This window comes from Dermacentor albipictus, chromosome 7 (genome assembly GCF_038994185.2).
Source record: "Dermacentor albipictus isolate Rhodes 1998 colony chromosome 7, USDA_Dalb.pri_finalv2, whole genome shotgun sequence".
Taxonomy (NCBI): domain Eukaryota; kingdom Metazoa; phylum Arthropoda; class Arachnida; order Ixodida; family Ixodidae; genus Dermacentor; species Dermacentor albipictus.
The window spans coordinates 69763682-69789206 of record NC_091827.1 but is presented as its reverse complement, the minus strand read 5'-3'; the positions used below and the strand labels follow the sequence as shown (position 1 = coordinate 69789206).

The 25525-nt window shown below is 47.9% G+C and overlaps 1 protein-coding gene across 1 annotated transcript; it reads left to right on the top strand.

Annotated features, from left to right (window-relative positions):
• Positions 1-459: 459 nt before the first annotated feature.
• LOC139048025 (endothelin-converting enzyme 1-like) lies at positions 460-25069 on the top strand. The gene is made up of 8 exons (XM_070522369.1): positions 460-571; positions 1982-2041; positions 5812-6174; positions 10846-11208; positions 13111-13473; positions 15642-15995; positions 18601-18708; positions 20652-25069. The coding sequence occupies exons 3-8, from the start codon at positions 5818-5820 to the stop codon at positions 22725-22727; spliced, it is 3621 nt and encodes a 1206-aa protein (XP_070378470.1). The 5' UTR covers positions 460-571; positions 1982-2041; positions 5812-5817; the 3' UTR covers positions 22728-25069.
• Positions 25070-25525: the final 456 nt, after the last annotated feature.

Genomic DNA, 25525 nt, shown 5'->3' with positions numbered 1-25525 from the left:
ACTTTTTTTTACTGAGGCAGTAATTCATACACACAGATTTAACTTCGCTAGACACACAGATTTAACTTCGCTAGGCGACTGCCGATTTCCCCCGGGTGGCCGGGTCAGTCCGGGGGTGCCGTCTACGTGAAGCAGAGGCCAAAGAAGTGTGTTGCCTCCGCCGGGGGGGCCTCAAAAGTCCGAACACCCAGCATCGGCGCAACCCACAGGATCCCCTTTTCCCCGGACACGGCTAAGCCGCGCACGGCTACATGCGGGAGGGTCCAACCCTCGTGTGCTCGGGTACATGGTGTCGCAACACACCAAACGCCTGCTTACGCAGACGCCCCTGCGGGGCAGCACCATTATTATTTTTTGTGAAGTGGCTTTTTTTTTTTCCTGGACTTCTTTTTTTTCGCCATCTTGGGTTCGTCAAGCATGCAAATTCGTTTATTCAAGGGACAAAGCATCAACATCGGCACCAATTCCAGCAGCAGCCCGGGCAAGCACGCACCACGGGCGTAGAAGAAGTCCGAGTCTCGTTCCTGTCAGCTACGCTCTGCAGGCCTGGGAATCGGCAGCATTACAAGAGGTACGCTTGATGCACCTTTCGCAGCGCTAATTGTAACGGGTTCTATAGCTCCTCGATGTGGTCGCGTGCCATGTTTCTAGGACCGTACCGTTAAAATCTACGAGGGTACTGAATGCATTTGAACCCGAACCGTTAGCGACGCTACGCTCAGTTCTCGTGAGATCCCTGACGCTAAGCAACGTTGGCCATTGCTTGCGAAAAAGGCTTGCAGTTGCTAATGGCCCCTTTACCGGCATGGAACACTTTAAGATTTGGAGTGGGCGCAATGTACACGGCCTCCGTGATTGTTCGGTACAGTGGCTGCAATGGATATAGCCTCCGAGATGGAACGGCACCTTCTCGGAGGACATTCCGCGTAAAAAACGGTTACGACGATCATCGACAGATGTCCAGTTCCCATAATTCTCCTAGGAGCTCCCTAAAAGCAATCGTGGAGGCCACGCCTTAAGAGAGACGGTTACGGCATTCACCCGCTTTGTCACGCCACTTCTGCACTGCTGCTTTGTGTGATAAGTGATATGTTACCGTGACACGTGATATGCCTCTTTCGGGGCATTCGCCGCCACTCCCCGGAACCGTGGTAGGCATATCGAGATAATAACGCATAAGCGCACCGTCATCGCGTACCTACCTGAGGCAGAGTAATCAATTAATGATGCAGTAAAAGAATCAGGCTTTTGCAGCGTTCCGCACTGTCAACACATTACCAACGCTTATGCCGTGGCGCCATCTGCTAAGCGGAATTTCTAACATTTCCCTAGCCCGGTGCAGTATAGGCCAGCAGCGCCAAGACAAAAAACTGGTCTCAAAACTAATGCCAAAGCATTGCAGATACTTTATGAGATGATACTAACCGATGTATGATTTTATCACTTATTTTTTGCTGCCCGGACGGACTAGTTTCCGCTTAATGTCTGCAAACTATTTACCATTTTTGGTCTACCGTGTTACTGGACAGGTGTACCGGCACTGTTACTGTGAACGACATGTATTGGCATTTCGTAGAATCTCAGTGCCCTAAACACGTTGTTGTGTTAGATGAGTCTGCTTGAGAAAGAAACTAAAAAGACAATGTGTTTGCGATTACGCCGCTGCAGAAAATTTAGGTCAGCGGCGACTCAGAATACTTTCCAAGCGAGAAACAACGCGACAAGACGAAGACTGACGCAGAGTCGGCAACACTCGCGCTATATAGCCTCAAGGTATGGTGGCTAGAAGTTGTCCATACTCAAGGGAAATGTTTAACAAAAATTTGTTGTCGACTTTCGGCCAGTTTCTGTCATGCCTCGCTGGTTCCGGCCTAAAAGGCATTCAACTTTTACTACCCAAACGTCGCTCATTAAGTGAAATATGTTTGGTTACTGCAATTAGAGGATTTCTGTTTTGTTTGGTTCTACTTTGCGCTACCAGGTAGAGCCACCAACCCAACCCCTCACGTAATCTCTCCGGTAACCACGTGCTCCGCAAACGGTAAGTCTGCAAACCTTCTCGCCCCTCGCGAAACCATCTGGGAAGATTTCCGAATACGCGTTGGAGGGTGAGCCACACAGCAGAGCGAGCGTTTGGGCCTGGCCCGCTGAAGTATCATATCTGCAATCTATGCACCTTGACCACTAAGCGCAATTATTACAACCTGTGAAGTTACTGCTGAAACCATCCTCCATTATTATTCAAATCAATGCGAAACGCTTTCGAAAGTAAACGGTGCAACTTGTAGAGGTACGTGGCTTGGAGCAACTTTGTTATAGGGTTTTCGCATTTATGCGGCCCTTCCGCCGAGGTCCGGGTCACCTTCACTGTCTTCCGCCTTCTTCTTAACCTGTTTCGATTGCTGGTATTGTTGTTGGCACCAGAGGAGGTGATGCCACGTTGCGGCGCCGCGAGCGCACCATCTCCTCTACGTCGACCGGAACGTGCCGATTTTGCCGACGATTCCCGACCTGCAGCCATGCATGAGACGTTTCCCTCGCACAAACGGGATCCGGTGCAACACCAGGCGCTCGGTGACCTCGTCGAGGGGCGGAGGGTACTAGGACTTCTCGAGGTACGAGAATCGCTTGCTTCCAGAGAGGCACGGGACCGTGCCGCGTGTTTCATTTACGCCCAAGCTTACTGTTCGAGCGCTGCGCCGCCATGCGCCGCTCCCGTGTACCACGTTTCTAGGTATTTTTTTTTCCTGAAGAGCCACGGCGAGCGCCTTAGATCCTTCTAGGTACCTGGTGGGATTAGGGAGATGTTATGCCTGGGCGCACAATCTGCTCAGCCAGCTGTCGCTAAGAGAAAATAGGTTTTTCGAAACACGCCGCCCACCCTATCTTGAAATAAAAGTTGCGTGAGGAAGCTGAAGTAAGACCGGACGAAATATTTCATTGCGGATAATGGTATAAAGGGATGCGATAGGAAGTTGGTCGTAGTGTACGAGGCGCTTCGATCTACAAAAGCTGGGATAATCGTGGGGCATGGGGGGTTTCTCGCACCAGGTGTCATATCATCGCTGCAATCAAGCGTCCTCTCCTTCTTTACATCACTGTCTCTCTTCCAGCCTAACCAATAGCAAGGGACAGGTGCCACAGATGAGGCATATATTAAACAAACTATAGCGCGACGTCCAGGAACAGAAAAAAAAAGATCACGCAGAAACTCCTCTGGGAGTTACACTAAGTATGCGTAAGCATTGTGCCACTTTCTCATCTCCACGCATACCGGTGTCATTACCAACGTTATGCAACTTCATTACGCCAGCCCTAACGGTAGCGCAATGGCTTCACGAACTGGTGCCGATGGCGGCGCAAGTAGCATTGATGGCGCTAGCAAAGTACTGCAGGTGAAGGCGCCAGGTGCGCTGATGACGTTCCGATCATTATAAGCCGTTATCGTTCTTTAGTGCCTTATCCATCCGCGTCGAATCATTATGAACCATGAACTTACCGAGGCGGCGAATTCGTGCGGCACTGCCGCACGGCCCGCACCTTGAAAGCGATCTGCGATGCCTGCAAAGTGTGCCGACTGCTCATAGCTTCGCGCGCTGTGTTCTCCCCGCTTCATTGACATTCAAGCGAGATGATGCGTGCTATCTCTAAAGTGGTCTTCTCGTTGGGTTAGCATACAAATGCTTATTCATTTACAATTAAAATTTACCTATACCCCCTAAACTCTGCGAATGTGGTCTAGGCCGAGCAGACTTCGCGCCCAGGTACAGCCAGGGACGGCGCCACGGCACAACCAGTGCGCCGTGACGCTTCGGTGAAAAAGTACCTTGAAACGTGGTACGTGCGGACGGCGCATGTCGGCGCAGCGATTGAGCGCTGGGCTTGAGCGTAAATAGAAACACGCGACCGTACCCCTGTTAATTAAGGCAACCCATGCGCGTGGCAGAACGGTCAAACGAACTCGCGTCCTCCCGGGGAAGCGCTCACTCGAGTATCGCTCCATCTGCGAGCCGTGACACCCTGATGGACGTCCCGTTAGAACCAGACGCGGCCGCCGACGCTACACGCCGCGCTTAATTCGACTTGAACCAAGCGAAGCACGCGACTGCGTTCCGCAAGTGCCGGCCTCCCAATCCTCGCCGCTGGCTCTTCGGCGCCCGTTCACCCGCGTGTCTTTTTTGTCCGCGCTCCTCTCCTCCTCTCCGCAGTGCGTGTGGAGAGGAGAGGGAAGCTGCTGAACACCTGACACTTTCCTGTAAACGGGTTCGCCCTGCAGCTGCAAGCAACGGGGCTCATATTTTCAAAGCATTAGGGTTTGGAAACAGTGGAGGCAAAGTAGAATAACCAAACGGAGGTTTTTAACTGGAGGCTAAAATCAAAACAAGAGTCAAATTCACCCTCCGCTAATACAGAACATATCGCCAGTCAAGGCTAGGTGGCGTGTGCCGCCGGCCGATAAGAGTGCATCCTTGACCATTCATCCATCGCGCATCGCGTTTTTTTTTTTTTTTTTCTCGCGTTGCCTGCCGAAACTTCTTCACTTCTGCGGAGCTTTTGCACTCTTGCGCTCCCTTTCCGTCTCACACTTTTAAAAGCCCATCGTTTTGTCTTCAAGTCAGGGCATAGTTATTCTTTAGCGCACCAAAAGCACACAGGACCGCTGTGTCCGCGTCATTCCTTTCGGTATCATGTCCTCTTTTGTGTGCTAAACAAATTACCGTGTTCAACCAAGATGCCCCAGCATACGCACCTTCAAGTTGAGGCCTACGCGCAACACAGCGCACCCAGCGACACCAAGCTGCCTCTATTTGTGGCGCGCGCAGCCGTAGCGGCGAGCGAGTTGGACGCGTGAGGGCGCGCGCATCGGCGACAAGCTCTGCGACCTTGAGTGGCCTCGCGTTTCACCTTGGCTCTTACTATGCAAAGAAGTGCTTCGCATTGAAAAAGCACCAGTGCTATATATTAGCACCACTGACCCTCTATAAGTATGCGATAGAGTACTTACAATGTGAGATTCTTGAATAGCAGTAGGCAAGATCGCCTCTTAAGCACACGAGCAGTCTGAGACGTGAACACAAAGTGACGGTTCAGTACCTCGTGTAACTTAGGGTGTCGTGCGCACCATGAAACGCTCGCATCAGCTCAACACATCCGGAGTCATCTGTTACATGCCTCCGCAGTAGGGTAAGTCCATCTTTAAGGCCTTAGTAATACGTGACCGGTGGTGTGATCGAACACCTGTCGTCCAGCACGGCAGCCCAATGCTTTACCTATTTGGCCCCGATCACATTTATATGCTTCTCCCATGACAAAAAGTCGTTCTTTGAAACGTTTGGCGCGTGCGCCGATTGCCAATTTTTCGCATTCGTCCCCCGTGACATCTAGCCTTGATGTTAGACTGCACTTCCTTCGGAAACAGCCTATACTTCTTTTGTCACGGGAACGCGAGATCTCCAAAGTGAAAGAAGTCCCGGTCACCCGATGATGATATTGCTATAAAAAGCGCATCCATTTCAGCTGAGTCTAGGAGAGAAATGACAGAATCATTTTCCCGCTCAGAGGCGCCGCTCAGTTGGTACAGCAATGCCGCAGGGAGCTTCGGTCAATGGGCTGCCGCCTGAGTCTAGGTTGACGGCATCTCTTGGCCCGCGACACTTACGATAAGGTAGCGTTTTTTTTTTGCATTATACTGAACGTCACATGTGGATTTACCTTTGGAAATCTCGTGTGGTGGCGAAACTTTCTTGTAGACGATCGACAAGAGCTTGCAGACTTCCTGCGATATCCAAAATGGTACTGCAAACTTCCCAGGCCACGATGTCAAAGGAAGAGGGCAAGAAAGACACGGTGCCTCGCCGTCGTCGGCACAAGAAGACGGCGGACAGCGAGGCCAGGACGCCGTCGGTCGCCACGATGTCCGCTATCGTCACCTCCGATGAGAGCGAGATGTCCGCGAGTGGCGTGGAAACAGCCCCCTCCCGGCTGCCGCCTGCCGCCCCCACCGCCGAGCAGCCAGCATCACAGGGAAACATCACCACCGTTCAACTATCCCCTACCGCTAGTTCTACTTCGGTTCAGCCGGGGTCGCAAAGCAGCGGCAGCGTCGGACACATGCTTCAGGAAGGTGCCGTGCCTGCGGTGCCAACGTCGGCCGTCCCCAATGCCGCGACAACGGTAAGAAGGCACCCTATCTTATGAAAAGAAACAGTGGAGAAGGCCTGCCAGGTTTCTAGACTTTACGTCAAACTGCGTGTCTTTTTTCTGAAGCTCGTCGGCCATATGAACACTTTTGGCAGCTCTCGATTACCTGCTTCCTGGCCAAGTATGAAGTCCTTATCAGGTATCCCGCTATGTATTACACAAATTTGCTGACAGTGAAACTTACGATGCGCGGTTGCGTTCTTCATATTGACACGAGGGTGAGCTGACCAACCCTCCGCGATTCTGCCTTGGAGAGGTGTTATAAACCGGATTCGAAAAAGTAGGTTGCGCCCTACGTCGCTGACCTTATCCGTCGTTACGCAGTGATAGCATTCTACAGTGCATCGCAAGCCTCAGTACAGAATGTCACCGGCCTTAGTCTGTGATAAGGTGACAGAATAGACAGACGTATCAATGGCACCTGAAACCGGCTCCGTCGGTGTTCGTAGTTACCGCCTCTTATGCTGGAGGCGCCACAGGATAGGTGAGATAGAAGTAGTAAGGAAGAAGATCCCCTACGGGAACCTCAGAATAGCATCGCCATCAATAACAGAAAAAGGAGGAAAACAAGAAAGGGAGCTCGCCTTGCAATTGGCTACATCAACATGAAGAGCGGCAGAAGGAAGGAAGGTACAATGAGTGAAAAAAAAAACTTAGCTGGGTATAACGTATTTACGCACCGGCAATAATTGCAGAGAGAAGAATCAAGAGTTAGTGGAAGGCATAAGTGCTTATATTAGGGGTTTCGGGAAGTACGCCGCAATTATCCTATTAGGTGACATGAATGCCCACATACAGGATCTAGATGGCTTTATCGACAACAACGGGAAATCAGTGCTGGATTGTTGTGAGCAACATAACTTAGTTATCGTGAATACAGGGCCTAAGTGTTAAGGGCAGATCACGTGGGAAGTGGGAAACCGGCAATCGACCATTGATTACTGCGTGATGACAGAAGGAATTCATGATAAGTTGAGAGAAATGGTCATTGACGAGGAAGGGTATAGCAGCATAGGCAGTGACCATAATCGCATCATTTTGAAAATCGGATATGTAGATGGTAAAGCAAGCATGGAGTGAAAAATGGCCAGTCGAAATTTGGACGCTGAACAAATAACAAATATAGTCACAAGAGTCGAGGAAGAACTTGGCAAATGGCCAAGTAAAGAATAGGAATATCGTGAGCTTCTCAATGTAATAACCACAGAAATACGCAAAGTGAAACAAGTTCATTGGAAAGGAAAAAAGAAAACAGAAAATCTGGTGGAACAGGAAGATGTCAAAAGCGATCGCTGAACGATACAAGGCATCCCGAGAGCACAGGCAGGCAAAAAAAAGCGCAGTTGTTGCAGGATGAAATAGCCAGTAAATATGAAACGTACCGTGAGAAAAAAATGTATGGTTTAAATATTGCTGCAAGCAAAGATACAAGGTGAAAGTGAACGGCGGTTGTCATAAATATGTGAGGAAAAAAAGGCTGCACCTAGAATATTTTGGAACCCAATAACATTATTAGACAGGATGTCAACAGCATCGCAACAACATATCCTAAACGAAAGTGGAAAGAAACGGCAAGAAAAAAAGTGCATGAAAGAAAACCAGATGGAAAAGGAGCTTGAGCTGACAAATTTCAACTGGAAGAAAGCGGAAGAGGATTGCTAAACGTACAGCCACAGGGCTAGATGAGGTTCCTGTTAGGCGGATTAATTAGCTAGGACAAAAAAGAAAGGAAGATATGGTGAAAGCAGTGGAAAAAGCGAATACCAGACAGTTGACGACAAACTAGAATAAATTTAGTTGATAACGGTAAAGGGGACAAAGATAGAATTCCCTGGTATAGACCGTTGACCAATACATATGTAATACACATGTTAGAAATGCAGGCAAACAAATTAAGGCTGCAAGCATGGGCAGAGAATAATGACATTTTGGGAGAACTTACGGAGTGGCATTAGGATAGGTAGGCGTTTGGATGATAACTTACTTGTTCTTACTCAGTGTATTCATATATCGAGAGTAGAAAGCAGACCGTTATATGTGGCCTATTTAGATATTACATGACCGTAGGACAACGTATGCCGCAACATTTTATCGGATATTCTGGATAGGGAAAGCTTAAGCGACGATTGTCTACAGGTTTGGAGAGAGATGTATCTAGAAAATAACGTTTGCGCTGAATGGGAAGGGATGAGGAGCGAGGAGACAGTTGATATCAACAAGCGACTGAGGCAGTGGTGCACTTTATCCCCACTGCTGTTTATGATGTACATGGTGAGGATGCAGAGGGCGCTAGAAAGAAGTAATATCGTTTTTAATCTCTCACACAAACGGGCGGGTACAGTTGTACAGCAGTAGCTTCCAGGTTTACTTTATGCAGACGACATTGTTTTGCTAGCTAACAAGCAAAGTGATTTGCAACGTATGGCTTATATCTGTGCACAGGAAGGCAACAATTTAGGTCTGAAATTTAGTGTTCGAAAATCAGGTGTATGGGATTCAATGAAAACAGTGAACAGACGGTGCCAATACAGGGCCAGGAAATACCTCGGGTAATAGAATGTAAATACTTCGGCATATGAAGAAACGAAGGCAATGGATATATGGAAACATTGGAAAAAGCAATAACAGTAAAGGGGAAGAGAAATGCATCCATAATGAAGCACAGATCGCTATTGGGATACAACACGTACGAGGTGCTTCGGGGTATGTGGAAAGGTGTAATGGTTCCAGGACTTACTTTTGGAAATGATCTTGTTTGCTTGAAATCAGGTTTACAATCAGGACTCGGTGGCAAACAAAGGTCGGTGGGACGACTCGCATTGGGCGCGCAAAGGAAAACTACAAATGAAGCTGGGCAGGGTGATATGGACTTCACAAGTATTGAAGGGGGGGTAACTCACAGTAAAATTGATTATGAAGAACGACTCAGAAATATGGAAGAAAGTAAATTGGCTGGGAGAGTGTTGAGGTTTTCGTACAGGAAAACCAGTTATTCACAGTGGAGGAAAGGAACTAAGAAGCTTACCAGCAAGTGGCGACCTGTAGGGTGGGCAACACAGCAACAAAGAACGTCAAGCGGAAAGTCAGAGAAGGTTAAAATAATGTCAAGGGTGGCGGAAAGGGAAAAGAAACCTGCCATGAGTAACGACTTAAGAAAAAACGAATTCAGGAAACAAACAATTTATAATAACTCAAAGGAAAGCTCATTATTTTCGAAGCGAGATCAAGATGCCTTAGAGCACGCACCTATAAAGCGAGATATAAAAACGTAGAAGCATGTACTTGCTGCGGTAAAGCTGGGGAAACGATGGAGCATGTTTTATTGGAATGTGAAGATATCTGCCCAGCAGTCGATTTAGGCACCAATGGACTGCTTGAAGCACTTGGATTCCGCAAGAGCAGGACGAAAGTAAACATGTCCGCAATAGAGATTAGTAAGAGGCGATTGGAAGATTGGTGGAAGTAGCGAAACCACAAAAAACGGAGTCGTGCAAAAAAAATTCACAATATGGGGTCGGAAAATTTGGTTATGAAAATTTATCGAGTTTTTTCTTTTTTTTCTTCTTTACCCTAGGTACAACATTAGGCAGCATAAATGCAACAGCTTGGTTGCGCACCCATCACCCCGTTCCAAAGGGCACGTTCATAACATGCATCCATTCATCCACCCCTGCGACCTTGAGTGGCCTCGCGTTTCATCTTGGCTCCTATTGTGTGAAGAAATGCTTCGGATTTAAAAAAGCAACAATGCTATATATTAGCACCACTGACCCTCCTTGAGTATGCGACAGCGTGCTTAGAAGGCGAAATTGTTGAATAACAGTATGCAAGATCACCTCTTACGCACACGAGCAGGCGTAGAAGTGAACACAAAGTACCTGTTCTGTACCTCGTATAACTTAGGGTGTCGTGCACACGGCGATGCGCTCGCATCAGCTTAACACATCTGGAGTCTTCTGTTACATGCTTCCGCAGTGGGTTAAGTCCATATATAAGGCATTCGTGATGCGTGGAGGGCGGTGTGATCGAACACCTCTCGTCCAGCTCGGCAACCCAATGCTTTACCTATTAGGCCCCGATCACAGTTATGTGCTTCTCCGATGCCAAAACTTCGCTCTTTGAAACGTCTGGCGCATGTGCCAATAGCAGATTTTACACATTCTTCCCCCGTGACATCTAGGCGTGGTGTTAGACTGCACTTTCTTCGGAAACGGCCCATACTTCTTTTTTTTTTTGTCACGCGAAGGCGAGATCTCCGAATTGCATGAAGTACCGGCCCCCCTACAATGCTATCGCTATAAAAAACGCGTCCATTGAGCTTAGTCTTGGAGAGAGCGGACAGAATCCTTTTCCTGCTCAGAGGTGCCGCTCAGTTGGTAGAGGAACGACGCAGGGAGCTTCGCCGAATTGGCTGAAGCCTAAATGTCGCTGTCTGAAACAAAGAACGGCCCGAGTCTAGGTTCACGGCATCTCTTGCCCCGCGACACTGAGGACGGGTTAGGGTTTTTTTTTTTGCGTTATGCTGAATGTCATGTGTCGATTTACCTTTGGAAAGCTCGTGTGGTGGCGAAACTTTCTTGTAGACGATCAACAAGAGCGTGCAGACTTCCTGCGATATCCAAAATGGTACTGCAAACTTCCCAGGCGGCGATGTCGAAGGAAGTGAGTCAGAAAGACACACGACATGGCCGTCGTCGGCACAAGAAGACGGCGGACAGCAAGGCCAGGACGCCGTCGGTCGCCACGAGTTCCAGAATTCGCGCCTCCGATGTGAGCGAGATGTCCGCTAGTGGGGTGGAAACCACCGTCTCCCGGGTGCCACCTGCCGCCCCCACCGCGGAGCAGCCCGCATCTCAGGGAAACATCCCCACCGTTCAACTATCCCCTATCGGTAGTCCTACTTCGGTTCAACCGGGGTCACAAAGCAGCGGCAGCGTAGGACGCACCTTTCGGGAAAGTGCCGTGCCTGCGGTGCCAACGTCGGCCGTCTCCGATGCCACGACAACGGTAAGAAGGCACCCTATCTTAGGAAAGCAAACAGCGCAGAAATGCTGCAAGGTATGTCAACTTTGCGTCAAACTGCGTGTCTTGTTTCTGAAGCTCGACGGCCAAATGAAACACTTTTGGTAGTTCTAGATTACCTGCTTCCTGGCCAAATATGAAGTCCTTATCAGGTATCCCGTTATGTGGTATACAAATTCGCTGGCAGTGAAATTTACGATGCGCGGTTGTGTTCTTCATATTAACAAGAAGGTGAGCTGACCAGCCCTCGGTCGCATTCGAAAAAGCAGGTTGCGCTCTACGTGGCTGATCTTATCCGCCGTTACGCAGTGATAGCATTCTACACTGCATCGCAAGCCTCAATACAGAATGTCGCCGGCCTTCGTCTGTGATAAGGTTACAGAATCGACAGAAGTCTCAATGGCGCCTGAAAGCGGCTCCGTCTGTGTTTGTAGTTACCGCCTCTCTCGCTGGGGCCCCACGGGATAGGTGGTATAGTAGTAGTAAGGAAGAAGATCCCCTAAGGGAACCTCAGAATAGAATCGCCATCAATAACTGAAAAAGGAGGAAAACAAGAAAGGTAGGTCGGCGTGCAATTGGCTGCATCAACATGAAGAGCAACAGAAGGAAGGAAGGTACAATGAGTGAAAAAAAAAACTTTGCGGGCATAACATATTTGCGGAGCGGAAATAATTAGACATAGAAGAATAAAGGGCTAGTGGAATGTATTAGTGCTGATATTAGGGGTTTCGGGAAGTATGCTGAAATTATCTGATTAGGTGACATGAATGCCCACATACAGGATGTAGATGGCTATAACGACAACAACTGGGAGTCAATGCGAGATCTTTGTGAGCAACATAACCTAGTTATCGTGAATACAGGGCCTAAGTGTTAGGGGCAGGTCACGTGGGAAGTGGGACAGCGGCAATCGACCATTGATGACAGTCTGATGACAGAAGGAATTCATGATAAGTTGAGAGATATGGTCCTTGACGAGGAAGGGTATAGCAGCATAGGGAGTGACCATACACACATCATTTTGAAAATCGGATATGTAGATGGTAAAGCGAGCAAGGAGTGAAAAATTGCCAGTCGAAATTTGGACGCTGGAGAAATAAAAAATATAGTCACAACAGTCGTGGAAGAACTTGGGAAATGGCCAAGTGGAGGAATACAGTCGGCTTCTCAGTGTAATAACGGCAGACATACGCAAAGAGAAACAAGTTCGTTGGAAAGGAAAGAAGAAACCGAAAAGGTAATGGAACAGAGAGATACGAGGAGTGATCGCCGAATGAGATAAAGCATCCCGAGAGCACAGGTAGGCAAAAAGAGCGCAGTTGCCGCTGGTTGAAATAGCCAGTAAATGGGAAATATACCAGTAGAAAAAGAATGTATGGTTTATATACTGGTGCAAGCAAAGATACAAGGTGAAAGTAAACGTTGGTTGTCAGAAATACGCAAGAAAAAGAAGGCTGCACCTAGAATATTTTCGAACCACGTAAAATTATTACACAGGAAGTCAGCAACAATACAGCAACATATCCTAGACGACCATGGAAAGAAACTGGAAGGGGAAGCGGCATCAAATTACATCCGAAACATAATAGCCGAATCTTTCCAAGGCAATGACGAGGTTGTACTTGAAGAAAAAAAAGAGCATTTATCGCTGAATCCGTAAAGTTCATTGCATGAAACTAAGAATGGCCCGAGTCTAGATTTACAGTATCTATTGCAGCGCGAGACTGGAAATGGGTCAGTTTTTTTTTCTTTTTTTTTGCCTTATACTGAACGTCACCTGTGCATTTACTTTTGCAAAGCTCGTGTGGTGGCAACATTTTTTTGTAAAAGATCGCAAGAGGGTGCAGACCTCCAGCGATATCGAAAATTGTACTGCAAATTTCCCAGGCCGCGATGTCGAAGGAAGGGGGCAAGAAAGACGCGGGAGATCGCCGTCGTCGGCACAAGAAGACGGCGGACAACAAGGCCAGGACGCCGTCGGTCGCCATGATGTCCCCTATCGTCACCTCCGATGTCAGTGAGATGTCCGCGAGTGGCGTGGAAAGCCCCGTCTCCCGGCTGCCGCCTGCCGCCCCCGCCGCGGAGCAGCCCGCATCACAGGGAAACATCGCCACCGTTCCACTGTCCCCCACCGGTAGTCCTACTTCGGTTCAGCCGGGATCGCAAAGCAGCGGCAGCGTCGGAAACACGTTTCCGGAAGGTGCCGTGCCTGCGGTGCCAACGTCGCCCATCTCCGATGCCACGACAGCGGTAAGAATTAAATCTTAGGAAAGGAAGCAGCGGAGGAGGCCTGCAAGGTTTCTCGAATTTGCGTCAAGCTGCGTGGCTTGCCTCTGAAACTCGACAGCCATATGCAACACTTTTGGCGCCTCTTGATTAGCCGCTTTCTGGCCAAGTATGGAGTCCTTATCAAGTACTGCACTATGTGTTATACCAATTCGATGACAGGGAAATTTACGATGAACGGCTGTGTTCTTCATGGTAACAAGAGTGTGAGCTGACCAACCCTCCATATTTTCGTCTTAGAGAGCTTAATAAAGCGGATTTTAAAAAGTGGGTTGCTCTGTATGTGACTGATCTTATCCGGCGTTGAATTCTTTCTGACAGTCTTTGCAGTCCTGTAGCATACCATGGCATTTGAAGGTATAGGGAAGCTGGTTCCCGTCTATAAATCAGGTAGTCGACACTCACCTTCTAACTATCGTCCGATATCGCAAACTACCGTCCGATCTAAACTAATGGAACATATAATATACTCAAATTTGCTCCAATTTCCTCAATCTAATTCACTTTTTCACCTCCTCTCAACAAGATTTTCGGAAAATTTTCGCTTGCAAAACGCAACTCGTGTCCTTCACTAATGATTTGTTTCGGGCCCGTGATTCTGGCCTCACGATAGACGGCATTGTCCAAGATTTTGCTAGGCCTTTTGATGCTGTCTCGCATGAATTACTTTTCTGTAAACTAAGCAAGTTTAACGTCAATCCCAACATCAACTGGATTGAATATTTCCTTTCGATCGTTCACAATATGTGTTTGCCAATGGCTGCAGCTGAAGACTTACCCCTGTTGCCTGCGGTGTACCACAAGACTGTGTTCTGGGGCCACTGTTGTTTCTTATCTAAGTTAACGACCTCCCCACTAAAATTCAATCTGCCATCAAACTGTTGGCACATGACCGTGTTGTTTATCGAACTGTCACGAACTATTCTGAAAATGCAATGCTTCGAAAATGATCTGGATAACGGTTCGTCTTGGTGCTCTTATTGGCTACTGGAGCTCAGCGTACCTAAGTGAAAGTGCATACGTAACTCGCGTCATTCATAAGATCCTAACCCAGTAGTATACCTCCCAAATACTACGTCGCTGACAAGCGTCACTTCATATCAATACCTTGGTTTTCACATAACAGGCATCCTTTTATGAAATATACACGTAGAATTCGCATCTAACAAGACCAATCGCAAGCTCTGGGACCTTGCGACGCATTCTTTTATCTGCAAATGTCCCGGTAAAGTTATTCCCATACAAAGCACTCATACCACCCAAGCTCGAATATGCACTTTCGATATGGGACCCTTGGTATGCTTCCCTCGCGAGCATTCTTGAGTCGGTTAAAAACCGTGGCGGCTGGTTTCATTTTGTCCAATTATTCTCGTCATGCCAATGTCTCCTCCATGAAATCAACCCTTGGTTTACATGAACTCGATCGTCTGTCTCGTCTCGACTTTTTTCTAAAAACATTTTATTGCACTAATCCTAACCTAACCTAATCCTAACTTCTACTTCGTCCTTCTTGTATACTTCGCCACGTGCTTACCATCGGTCCAACGTTGGAGTGCCGATTTGTCGCTCGAGTGCTTACCTCAACTCCTTCATCCCGCGCACCAGTAGAGAATGGAACCATCTCCTTGCCTGCATCGCCGCTATTGCGTGCCACAACCACGTCAAGTCATGCCACTGCTCTGTGTAAAGCCCTGTGGGCTTTGAGAGCAACGACAATAAATAATTAAATAAATATAAACACACAAACAGCTAGTACACGCACTCAGAGACACATACACAACAAAGTAGAACAGCAGTGCTCCCGTGCAAGTCATCGTTACCCCGTGGGTCGGGCATGTTCCACAGCTTCAAGTTCTAATCGTGCAGCATGTGTAACGTGGCCTTGAGAGAGTGTGTATCTGACACTTAGTGACAGCCAGCCGTCACATAAGTCCCGAGGAACGTTACGCACAGAGCACATTGACAAAATTCTGCCCACAGAATTTCTCACGTGAAGAAGTTCGTGTAGGCCACTCACGTATAGAGCTTCTGCCCTACAGGGCCGCGCGATGTCACCCTTTGACTGAATTCTGGTTTTTTGCCTGCTGGCAGCGGTCGCCATGCTAAAACTTTCAACGACGGCCCGTCCGCAGGCGACGCCACCGAAACAGGATGGCAGCGGAGGACGGTGCACCGAGCAGGAAGGCGATACCGCGGAGGTGGAGCCCATTTCAAAGTCCCCGTCGGGCGACATGACATTGGTGCCTTCTGTGGTAGCCGCCCCCACCCCTTCGATCGGAGTCGCCAGCCATGCCGAGCCGGCTTCGGCGAAGGATCGGGACGTAGGCACAGGGCGCACACTCCCGACTGACGCGTCCACTGGCCGCACAGATCAGATGGATCCGAGCAGAGGAACCACGGGGCAGACGGTGCCGAAAGGAGGAAGTACGGGCAGAACGATCCCGCTGCAGAAGCCTGTAGCGGGAGTCGCAGGTTCCTTGCAACAGGTTGAGCAACATTCCGTGTATTCATTTCGGACTACCCTGAAGGTCAAATAGCCTTACTGAAAGAAGTTACTGCACGACAGAACGTACGAAAAGTGTTGTTAGTTCTTAATAAGAGCAGCATTCCGCAGAAGTTGGTAATCCATTACTGAAGTAATATTGCGCAACAAAAAACAAGGACACGTACGTAAGAGAAGACATACCAAGCGCTTGGTGTGTCTTCTCTTACGTCCTTGTCGCTTTTTTGTTGCGCAATATTACTTGAGTGTTTAGTTCCATCTTGTACAACATTAGGTGCCACAGCAAAATGCAAAGATATTTCTTTAGTGCATATTTACTGGGCTAAGACAAGAGGAAGTGTAATACGTTTATTATTTACTTGTTCTATATAGTGTTACCCTGGCTATTACGCTGTTTTCTGGTCTAAGATGGGTTTTATTGATGCGAAGAGGTGATTGCACTCGTTGGATGTGCGTGGTAGGAAATGAATAAATGAATTTTTCATGCGGTGGAAGGCAGAGTTTATAAAGGTGGTCTAATCTACGTACGATATACTGCGGAAAGGAGGGGGGGGAGGCTTAGCTGCTTACATAAGTCACGATGATAATGCAACTTATGAAAACTATCACTGCAATCATTTCATAACTTTAATTTTTTTAGAGCTTTCATACAAATCATGGCAGCAAATGTGGTACCTGAAGAGGGCGAACCACGAAGGTGAATCTTATCATCGACGCGAGAGACATCTTGCAGTGTGTGTATGTCCTATTATTGGCTCTAATCCGTGATATCATTTCAAGTAGCATGTCAGGCATTTCGCTAGGCTAGCATCTGCAACTGTCATTAGAATATTTGTCGCTCTTCCCTTTCTCAATATACAAGCCTGATGTCAAAATAATGAAATCTCGAAATGTCAAAGAATAGGAATGTACACGTTCCGGCGTCTACGAATATATTTGAAAGCAATAATATTTTTTGAACAGTGAAGGAACCTGGAGAGGGTTACAAGTGAATTATGTATAAAATTGATCTTCTGGGTTTCTGGCTTGTTTAGCGGCAGAATGACGCGTTGAGTGCACAGTTGATATTTTCACGGATGTTGAACGAAGACATCAAACCATTACGCAGATTGTAACACGTTTTGGGCACTCTTTGGTTATACTGTTATGTCATTTCAGGCAATAATTGGCAACGTTGATCTTCAAGCCCTTTATTAGGAAAGAAAGGCGATATTTTGAAGTGTCCGTACCAGAATATTTGCCTGGAAGAAATCTACCTATCAATGCAATAATAGCTTTCTCCGCACTGTAGATCACTCTGGAGTGATTGTCAGAATATTCACTTCCATGCCAACGAAAGCAGATGTTATTGCAATAAGATGTATTACCTAGAAAGTCCTTTTCTTTATCTGCTGCCCGAGAATCTCCATTAGTTGACTACTTAAGACGATGTTGCGGTTAGGGTGGCATTGAGGGCTTGGAAACCACCAAGCCCATCGATTACGACGTCAAGTTGTAGAAAACGAAGAAAAAAGGGTTCATTTAGCTTAGTTACACGGCACCAGTGCGGAAGCCCACTCCATACAGGAGCAAGTTAACGCCTCAGTTCACATCAGGACCCTCTGTCGCTCTCGAAAGGTCTCTCTCTTTCCCGTCGTCTTCCCTAGGCGAGTCGACGAGTGGTATGTACCGTAAATCTTTTCACTCTTGCGAAGACAATACCAGCGACTCGTATCAGTCACGTTCACAGAGGGCTCTTCACTTGTGACCAGGTGAAAAGTAACACTGGCGCTGTATGTTCTATAAGTGGGCGAAGCGCCGTGCGCGGTCCCCTTGGTGCTTCGGACAACAGACGACTTCATCGTCTTTCCCGATGGGGAAGTTTTCAAATTTTGTACTAGGCATCACCACAGACTAGGTTTACCTGTGTGAAATGTCTGAACGAAATAGGCACATAAAATATTCGTAATTAAAAAGGCACGTCGAACAAAGCAGGTCATTAAAGGAAAACCCATTTGTCGAGTAGTCGGGCTTCGCCGCCCGGCTGCTCTACGTGACCTGACAGTGCCGGTGTGCAAGGCCGCTTGACAAAACCTTTGGAGTCATCTCACGTGCGAACTGTGGATAACTCTTAAGTACTCGCCCTGTTGTGTATATGCAAATGATTCGCTTCTTTGCTCTATCATCTCACCCTGATCTTTTACTTCTCCCCCCCTCCCCCCCAATTGCTGACTGCCGTTGAAGTGACAGCAAACTGCGCTATTTATTTATTGATAAACAACCAATTATTTTACGGAAACGTTCCATATGCCGTTCCAAATATTTCATACGTTATTTAAAATAATTTATGTAAAATCTACATGGATTCCATACAAACTCGGTATGATTTCCGATAAATGTGTATGAAAATCTTATTAAAATATTGGAGCGCATGCCGAACGTTTGAATGGCTACAGCGTACTGCTACCAATTCAACAGCTGTGGTGTTAAAATGCAGATTAATAAACACACTAGTTTAACAAGGAGAACATTTTACGTCCCCTACGCGTTGCCCTATCAGCAGATCATGTCGGCACCATGAACAACCGGCAATGTTCTTCGGTGCGCAGCTACCCGTCAGCTCCAGCAAGGCCCAGGGGAGCATGCAGCTTCCCGCTTCTGCCCCCGACTTGAGGCCTGCACGGACCGGCCTTCCGTTCACTAAACCGGCGATCAACGTGAGTGCACCTGCTTAATTTTTCGCGAACCGTGTCTTTTTTGCTCGTTTCAAGAGAATCATGCACTGGCTTTTTCTGCAAAAGTAGCTGTTTGGAAGAAAACTGCATGGCTTGTTGTCACTGGAGAGTTTTCGCGTGTCCGTAAACGCATCAGATAAATTTAGCTTTTCTGGTATTGCGGCAAACGCTGGCGGTTCTGGGTGCTCTCTGGGTAAACTCTGAGCCACAAGGTGGCGCCACCGAGGCGGCCAGTCAAACTAAACGTCACCGGTAAACCCGGCATTCAGCCAAGAGCAATAAGTTTTAAAAATCTGCTCAAGCTCAACTGCCACGTCACCGGATATGCGCTAACGGTGATTGCCGGAGACGTCTGCACGAGCAGCCACTCGATATGTTGCGAAGGCTTTAACAAGAGAGGACACGGAGAACACATTGCAGTCATTACCGCGAGCTGACGCATTCCTTAGCTGCATAGATTGCCAGTAGTGACGCGGCCGTTCAGATTCAGTTTTTTTTTTCTATCGTGCCACGAGCATCACGTGACACTTCTGTTTCTTGCGCGTCCCTTCCGGCTCACCTCCTCAGACGACCGGGGAGGAAACTCAAAATAAATCAGGAAAAAAAAGAAAAAGAATAGTACTGTACAAAATTCATTAATTTCATTATAGATATGATATCAGACCGTAATATAAGCTACAAGTTGAGTTACTAGAGTGTCTCCAATAATTAAAGTTAATTAGATATCACTGAGCCGACTGAGGGCAAAATTCAAGATCAGAAAAAAAATACAAGTAGTGAAGTAGAAAGTTTATGGATTTCGTTATATATAATGTATCAGAGCTAAAGTTTAAAGTTGAATTACTGAAGTGTCTGGAATAATTTGAATGAGAAATCATTGGTTAGTGCACACCAAAGCACAGAATCGTGCACCTTAGAGACCCGCCATGGGAGCAGATTTTGGCGAAATTCCTGGAAACCCGGAAGTAGAAAGTGGAAGTAATGACACCACTAATGAAGTCACAGACAAGGTGGCCTGATATTTACCCCCTAATTAATGGACAGCAGTTGCCCAATGATTACCTAAAGAATACCAACGACGAGGTGCAAGCGCCACTATGACACACCTACCATTTTTTATTTGACGAGAACAGTGTTGCAACACACAAACGCATCAAAGGCGTAGTGATCGGACAAACCATCACGAGATGTCGCTACCTGCGTTGCTATTGTCTACGGGGGCAGATTCTTGTCAATCCGTACGGCGGTATGTGCTACGGAAAACCTACGACTGTCTATTGCGAGATGAACGTAGCGCCGATCCCGAACTCACCCACAGGCAAGGAAAACTGAATTAAAAATATCAAACGTGATGAGTAGCGGTTAATTGGTTCGAAATAACGAATGGGCCATTTTGGCTGAGGGCGAACTTTTCGTAATTGAAAAGGGCAGCTGGTGAAGCCAGGGTAACAAGCAGGGCGAGGTGTAATACTGGTAAGGAAAATCAGCGCAACAAAAAGACGACGAGCACAGAGAGGGAAGAAAAGGTCAGCACTTCTATAAATGCAAAAAAGATCAATAGCTCAAGTATTTCTGGAATATATCACCGAAGTCTAGTAAAGTTATCTAAATACCAGCGTCACGTGATGCTTAGGAGCAACCTGCCGTGCCGTTGTCCCCGTATAACCTTTTAACAAAATATGCGCTCAGAAAAAAATGAAAAACGGGTGTCAGCCAATCCAGGGCAAAAAGCCTTCGCTACCAATTTCTTTGCAATCTTGACTATACGGCGCGTACATACACAAAAGAACCGATAGAACGACGATGACATGCGCTTACTTCCAAATACGCGCTGTACGCACCGCAGTCAAGTTTGCAATGGAATACCCCCATGCCCAAACCCAGCTTCGCTGCCAACAGCGGACACCGTTCCATGTTCGTTGCAGCCAAGAACCGAGTTGCCGTCAGCGTCGGAGCCTGGCGCTGCAAAGTCCTACCGTTGGGCAATCGTGTTGGTCACCTCAGGAGTTGTCGCCCTCTTCTGCTTCCTCATCTTTCTTGCCAGCTCGCATCGACGCGCCGATGTCCGCGCGCGGCTCTGCAACACGGAAGACTGCCGCGCACACGCCAAGCTGCTCACTGGGCATCTCGACTGGACGCTGGATCCCTGCGAGGACTTTCAAGCGTTCGTTTGCTCGGCGGCGCCCTCATCCTCCGAACGAAGCGAGCTCTTCAAGACGGTGTTCGACGGACTCCGGCTCTCCTGGTTCCACAGGCTTCGCGGCATCCTTCACGGCGGGTCGCGCAAGCTTCCCGTCGGGAAGAAGGCGCTCACCATGTACGAGATGTGCCTGGATAAGTACCCGTCGGACAAGCCCGATCTGCCGTTTTTTCTCAGTTTTATTAGGTTCTTGGGGATGAATTGGCCCGAACCGCCGCGCGAATTCGAACCGCCGCTCGAATTCGTAATCAAGCTCGCCTATTTGTGGCATTCCCCATTTTGGGTCTCGGTGAAAGTGTTTGAGATACGGGACCGCTCTTTGTCGACTGCAAGGCTGCGGGTCCAGATTCGGCCGAGCGCACTCGTTCCCACGTTGCTCCACCACCACGTGATCGTTGAATCCGTGTACGTTACGTACTGGAAGCATTTTCTTGTTCACATGTATCCGGACGAAAGAACGAGACCCGCCATGAACAACGCAGCTATTTACGAGGTTCGCAACATGGAGAAGTACATACTCGAAACCTTTAAGTCGTTGGACAATGCCGCAGTGCCGCGGCCGGCGGTGTTCTCATTTGGCAACATTCCGGCCCACGTTCCCAACGCCTCGGCTCCTGAATGGCTTCGAAGCTTCCAGGTATCCATCCTTCTGAAACGACAGTTCACCTTCGACGACGAAATCGTCGTCAGCGATGTCCGCCTCCTCCAGAGAGTCAGCGAGCTACTCAACAAGTACGACGTGGCGCAGCTGAACATGCACCTGACGTGGCTACTCGTGCAGTACCACTCTGCTGTGGCCGGTTACCCCATGCTCATCGATTACTACGGGAGCCAGGACAAAGCCAAGTCGCATTTGCCCGTGTACTGCGGCCACCAGCTAGAGGCGTCTTTCAAGGTTCTTGTTGCTGCGCTCGACTTCGTCTTCCGATTCACGGCGAGAGACATCAAGACCGTCAACGAAGGCTTCAACGACGTGGTTTCGGCGGCCGTCGAAAGGGTCAACGCTTCGGACTGGATGGACGATGAGAGCAAGGCGCGATTAAGCGAGAAGATCTTCGCTGTGAAGAAGTCATTGTGGCCGCCCAAGTCTATCGTGAACGCCGCCTTGCTGGAGAAGCTGTACGGTGAGTTCCCCGAAGATACTAGAAGTTTCGCGGCCCTATGGATGGGCACTAGAGTGGCTGCGAGCCAGGCTGACATGGCGGGCCGATACCTGAAGACGATGAGGCTGCCTTGGAATAGCCTTCCTGGCTACGCTTTCTACGATTACGTCTCGAACGTTGTAGAGCTTGCCACCGCCACCGTCGCAGCACCCCTGTATTATCCGAACGGTGCGAAGGCTATGCTGTACGGTGGTCTGCTGTTCCTCGTGGCGACTAACTTGGTTCGTGCATTCGACAGCGAAGGCCTGAGGTGGACACCCAACGGAACCGAAGTCCACAGCATCCTGTCCAATGCGACGCTGTTCGAATACCGCGACAGGGAGCGATGCCTGGACGGTGCCGTGGAGCGCAGCCTCTTCCCCGAAGCGCCGGCTGCTGCGATCGCCTACGCAGCCATGAAGCAATCCCACGTTCGAGACGGCAGCGAACCCCTGGCGCTGCGCGATGACCTCTCGGAAGACAAGGTCTTCTTCATGACGCTGTGTTATATTTCGTGCGACATCTCTGGTGACCACCGCTCCCGTGATTTCGACTGTAACAAAGTAGCGAGGAATTCCATTGCTTTCGCTGAAGCGTTTCAATGCCCTGTAGGATCCAAGATGAATGCCGAAAGGAAATGCGAATTCTTCTTTGGATGAAGACGTAAACCAGCGCAGACGATACGAGTGGCTACATGTTTTGGGGACGAAAATTACATTGCGGATATTATTCTGTGAAGCTTTAGTTAGCATTGTTGTTAGCCTTCTGCAACTGTCTTTTAATACTTCGAACTTTCCTTGTTAGTTCCAACAGACGCTTGTGTAACAAACATGGAGAAGCTCAGTGACGCAATTGTAAAGGCAACGTGGCGCGCAGATGATTCGATAAGCTCTAATATGGGTGATTCTATTAATGTTTGTTCAACAAGCAAGTTGCCATGTACTGTGTTGTATACGTACTTTGCTATGGCGCAGTAGCATGAGCCAGATATGAACTTTAAGAAATCAGCCGCGCATGCGCAGAGACTTTGCCGAACGGCTTGAGCATCAGTGTGTCGTTCGCCACCCTATAACGTAACCTGAAATCATCACGTCTGCCTATATAACAACAATTTGACATTTTCCTTTGGCAGTGCTGAAATGGGGGCAGATATAGTAGTGAATATAGTTTCAATATCGAACGTTTGCGTCTTGTGAAACATGGTGCATATCTCGCAGTTTCACCACCGCCTGATTCACCCCAATACTGATGTTCCCCGCACACCAGCTTTTAGGCAGAAGCTGATGCTTTATGTGCCATTTCTACCCAATATGGCCGGCTCGCTGCAATTTCATCTGAAAGAAGTCGCTAGATGCTTAGAAGACCTGTGGCAGGGATAGGTGCGTAATTTGTACAGAGTAGTTTACGTACTGTTTTTTTTTTTTCTATCTGCAGTGAAATCTATTGTTCCCAGTTTACCGTGCTAGTAGTCCCCGACCATTTCTTCGCCCTTGTGTGTTTAGCGTTTAGATTGTTTGTTCTTCAAATGATGAGGTCACTGCGCAAGTGGCTGAAATTGTTTGCATATTGCTTGGCGAGACAGCGCTGAATGCAACTGTTCTCTTTTTGCCTATTGATCTGGTTTCGGACTATGAGTACTTAAAAATGTGCGTGATATATAGACGGGCTTCGCCGTGGCCTATTGGGAAGCAGCGCACGCAGTGAACGGAAGGGGTTACTGACCCACCCATGGCAAGCTGTGGTCGAACCTGGCTATAATAAAACAAAGGTACTTTGGGGCTGCAGTAAATGTCATTCTGTGCTTAAATTCGGATATCTTGTTGGGTGTCACATTTCACCAAAGGCCTGTGAGTGGATTGGCTTTGGCAGCCCACGGCAAAACTACGAACCAAGGCATTGCAGGGTGACGTATGGGTTGGGCGTCTTACGAATATGGAGGAGCGCGAACAAAAATTTGTTTTAAGGATTGACTCGATACCAAAGACTAAGTACAAGTGCACAACATGAAGTCGTCAATAGTTAGAAATCTCAAGGGCAAATTCGGACATTATTGATGCAAGAAAAAAGTTTTTGAGGTTTACAAATTAAGCAAGCAAGAAATCTGAAAAAAATAAATTTGTAGCTCCAACTAAACTTCTAGCTGGCTAACTGAAAAGACTGAGTATAGGAGATATTCATATGAATCCTATATCTTCTCCCCTTTGGAAACAAACTGTTAACAGTATCAAGCCCCATCTATCTACTTGCAGCAAACCCCCATCCGCCATCTTTTCTAGGGCACGATCAACTGAAACTGCTCACCCGACGGCATAGCTGCTGCTTTCCCCCGTGTTATGCGGTAGCCTACCACTGCTATTCGCTGCCACATGCAAAGCAAGGAGGACAGAAACGTATTACCATAGAAGAGCTGAGAGGTCGATGTGAATCAAAGTTCTGACTTGCTACGCAACATTGTGAAAGGTAAATAGGAGTAAAAAAAAATTCACGCAGTAACTTCTGTGGGGATTGTCTCGGTATTATGCGTAAGCACTGTGCCATTTGCTCATCTCGACGCAGCCCGGTTTCATGTTATGTTTCATCAATGTTATGAAACTTGATTCGACCAGCATAAAACGTTATCAACCCTCATCGGTCGTTATTACCCTTATCGAACATGATCCGGCCCTTATGAATTTTCATTGGGCTTTATCAACCTGGATATCCAGCGAAACTGTTGCAAAACCTCCACTACAATGGCTGAGGGGGATATGCAGGGCTTTATTGATGGTTCGGATGCTTGTTTTCAGCTTGTTCTTTATCGAAACGCATGCTGTTCTGTCTGTTGTATGGGTGATTTCAATGAATGTATGCACTGTTCGTTTCACGTTGCTGAACGCTTTGCTGATGGTGGTGCATCAACTTGATCAGCGAAGACTCTTCAAGGTCTCAAGTTCAGACCGCTCTCGCGGAAAAATTTCATGAGAGCCTTTACAACTCAAGTTTGACGACAACGGCACAACCAAGGTTCTAATAGAATCCTTTGAAACAAAGGTTTATTTGTAAAGGTGATTTGTAAGTGAAGTAATGTAAAGCGCTCCTGCGCGCGTTACTGCAGGCTCAATAAACGTTTTTCCAATCAAATGATTGCCATTCCACAGCAGATCGCTGGTATAGCACATGACGTGTTTACGAAGCAAGGAGTTCTTGACAACGGCTACAGCACGCTATAAGCTTGTCTCTCTCTCTTTTTGCGATATACATAAAGAAGCAGTGAATAAGATCACTGCTACTAGCACTACCAGGTAGTGTAGGCACTACATGCAAGCAATTCTGCTCATAATAAGTGTCGTCTGCTTGTGGTACAACGTGTTCCGTGTTGACGTGAGCTACGTGGTCAGTTTGGGTCTCGTGGTTTCCTGAGGAATATGAAACGCCCTTGTTCCGTTGTGCCCAGCTAATATAGCGATTGGCGACATGT

Coding starts and splice junctions, on each gene's coding strand:
- LOC139048025 (XM_070522369.1), top strand. CDS start 5,818: ATGTCAAAGGAAGAGGGCAAGAAAGACACGGTGCCTCGCCGTCGTCGG. Junction 13,474..15,641: donor TCTCCGATGCCACGACAGCG/GTAAGAATTAAA, acceptor GCCCGTCCGCAG/GCGACGCCACCGAAACAGGA. Junction 15,996..18,600: donor TCGCAGGTTCCTTGCAACAG/GTTGAGCAACAT, acceptor TTCGGTGCGCAG/CTACCCGTCAGCTCCAGCAA.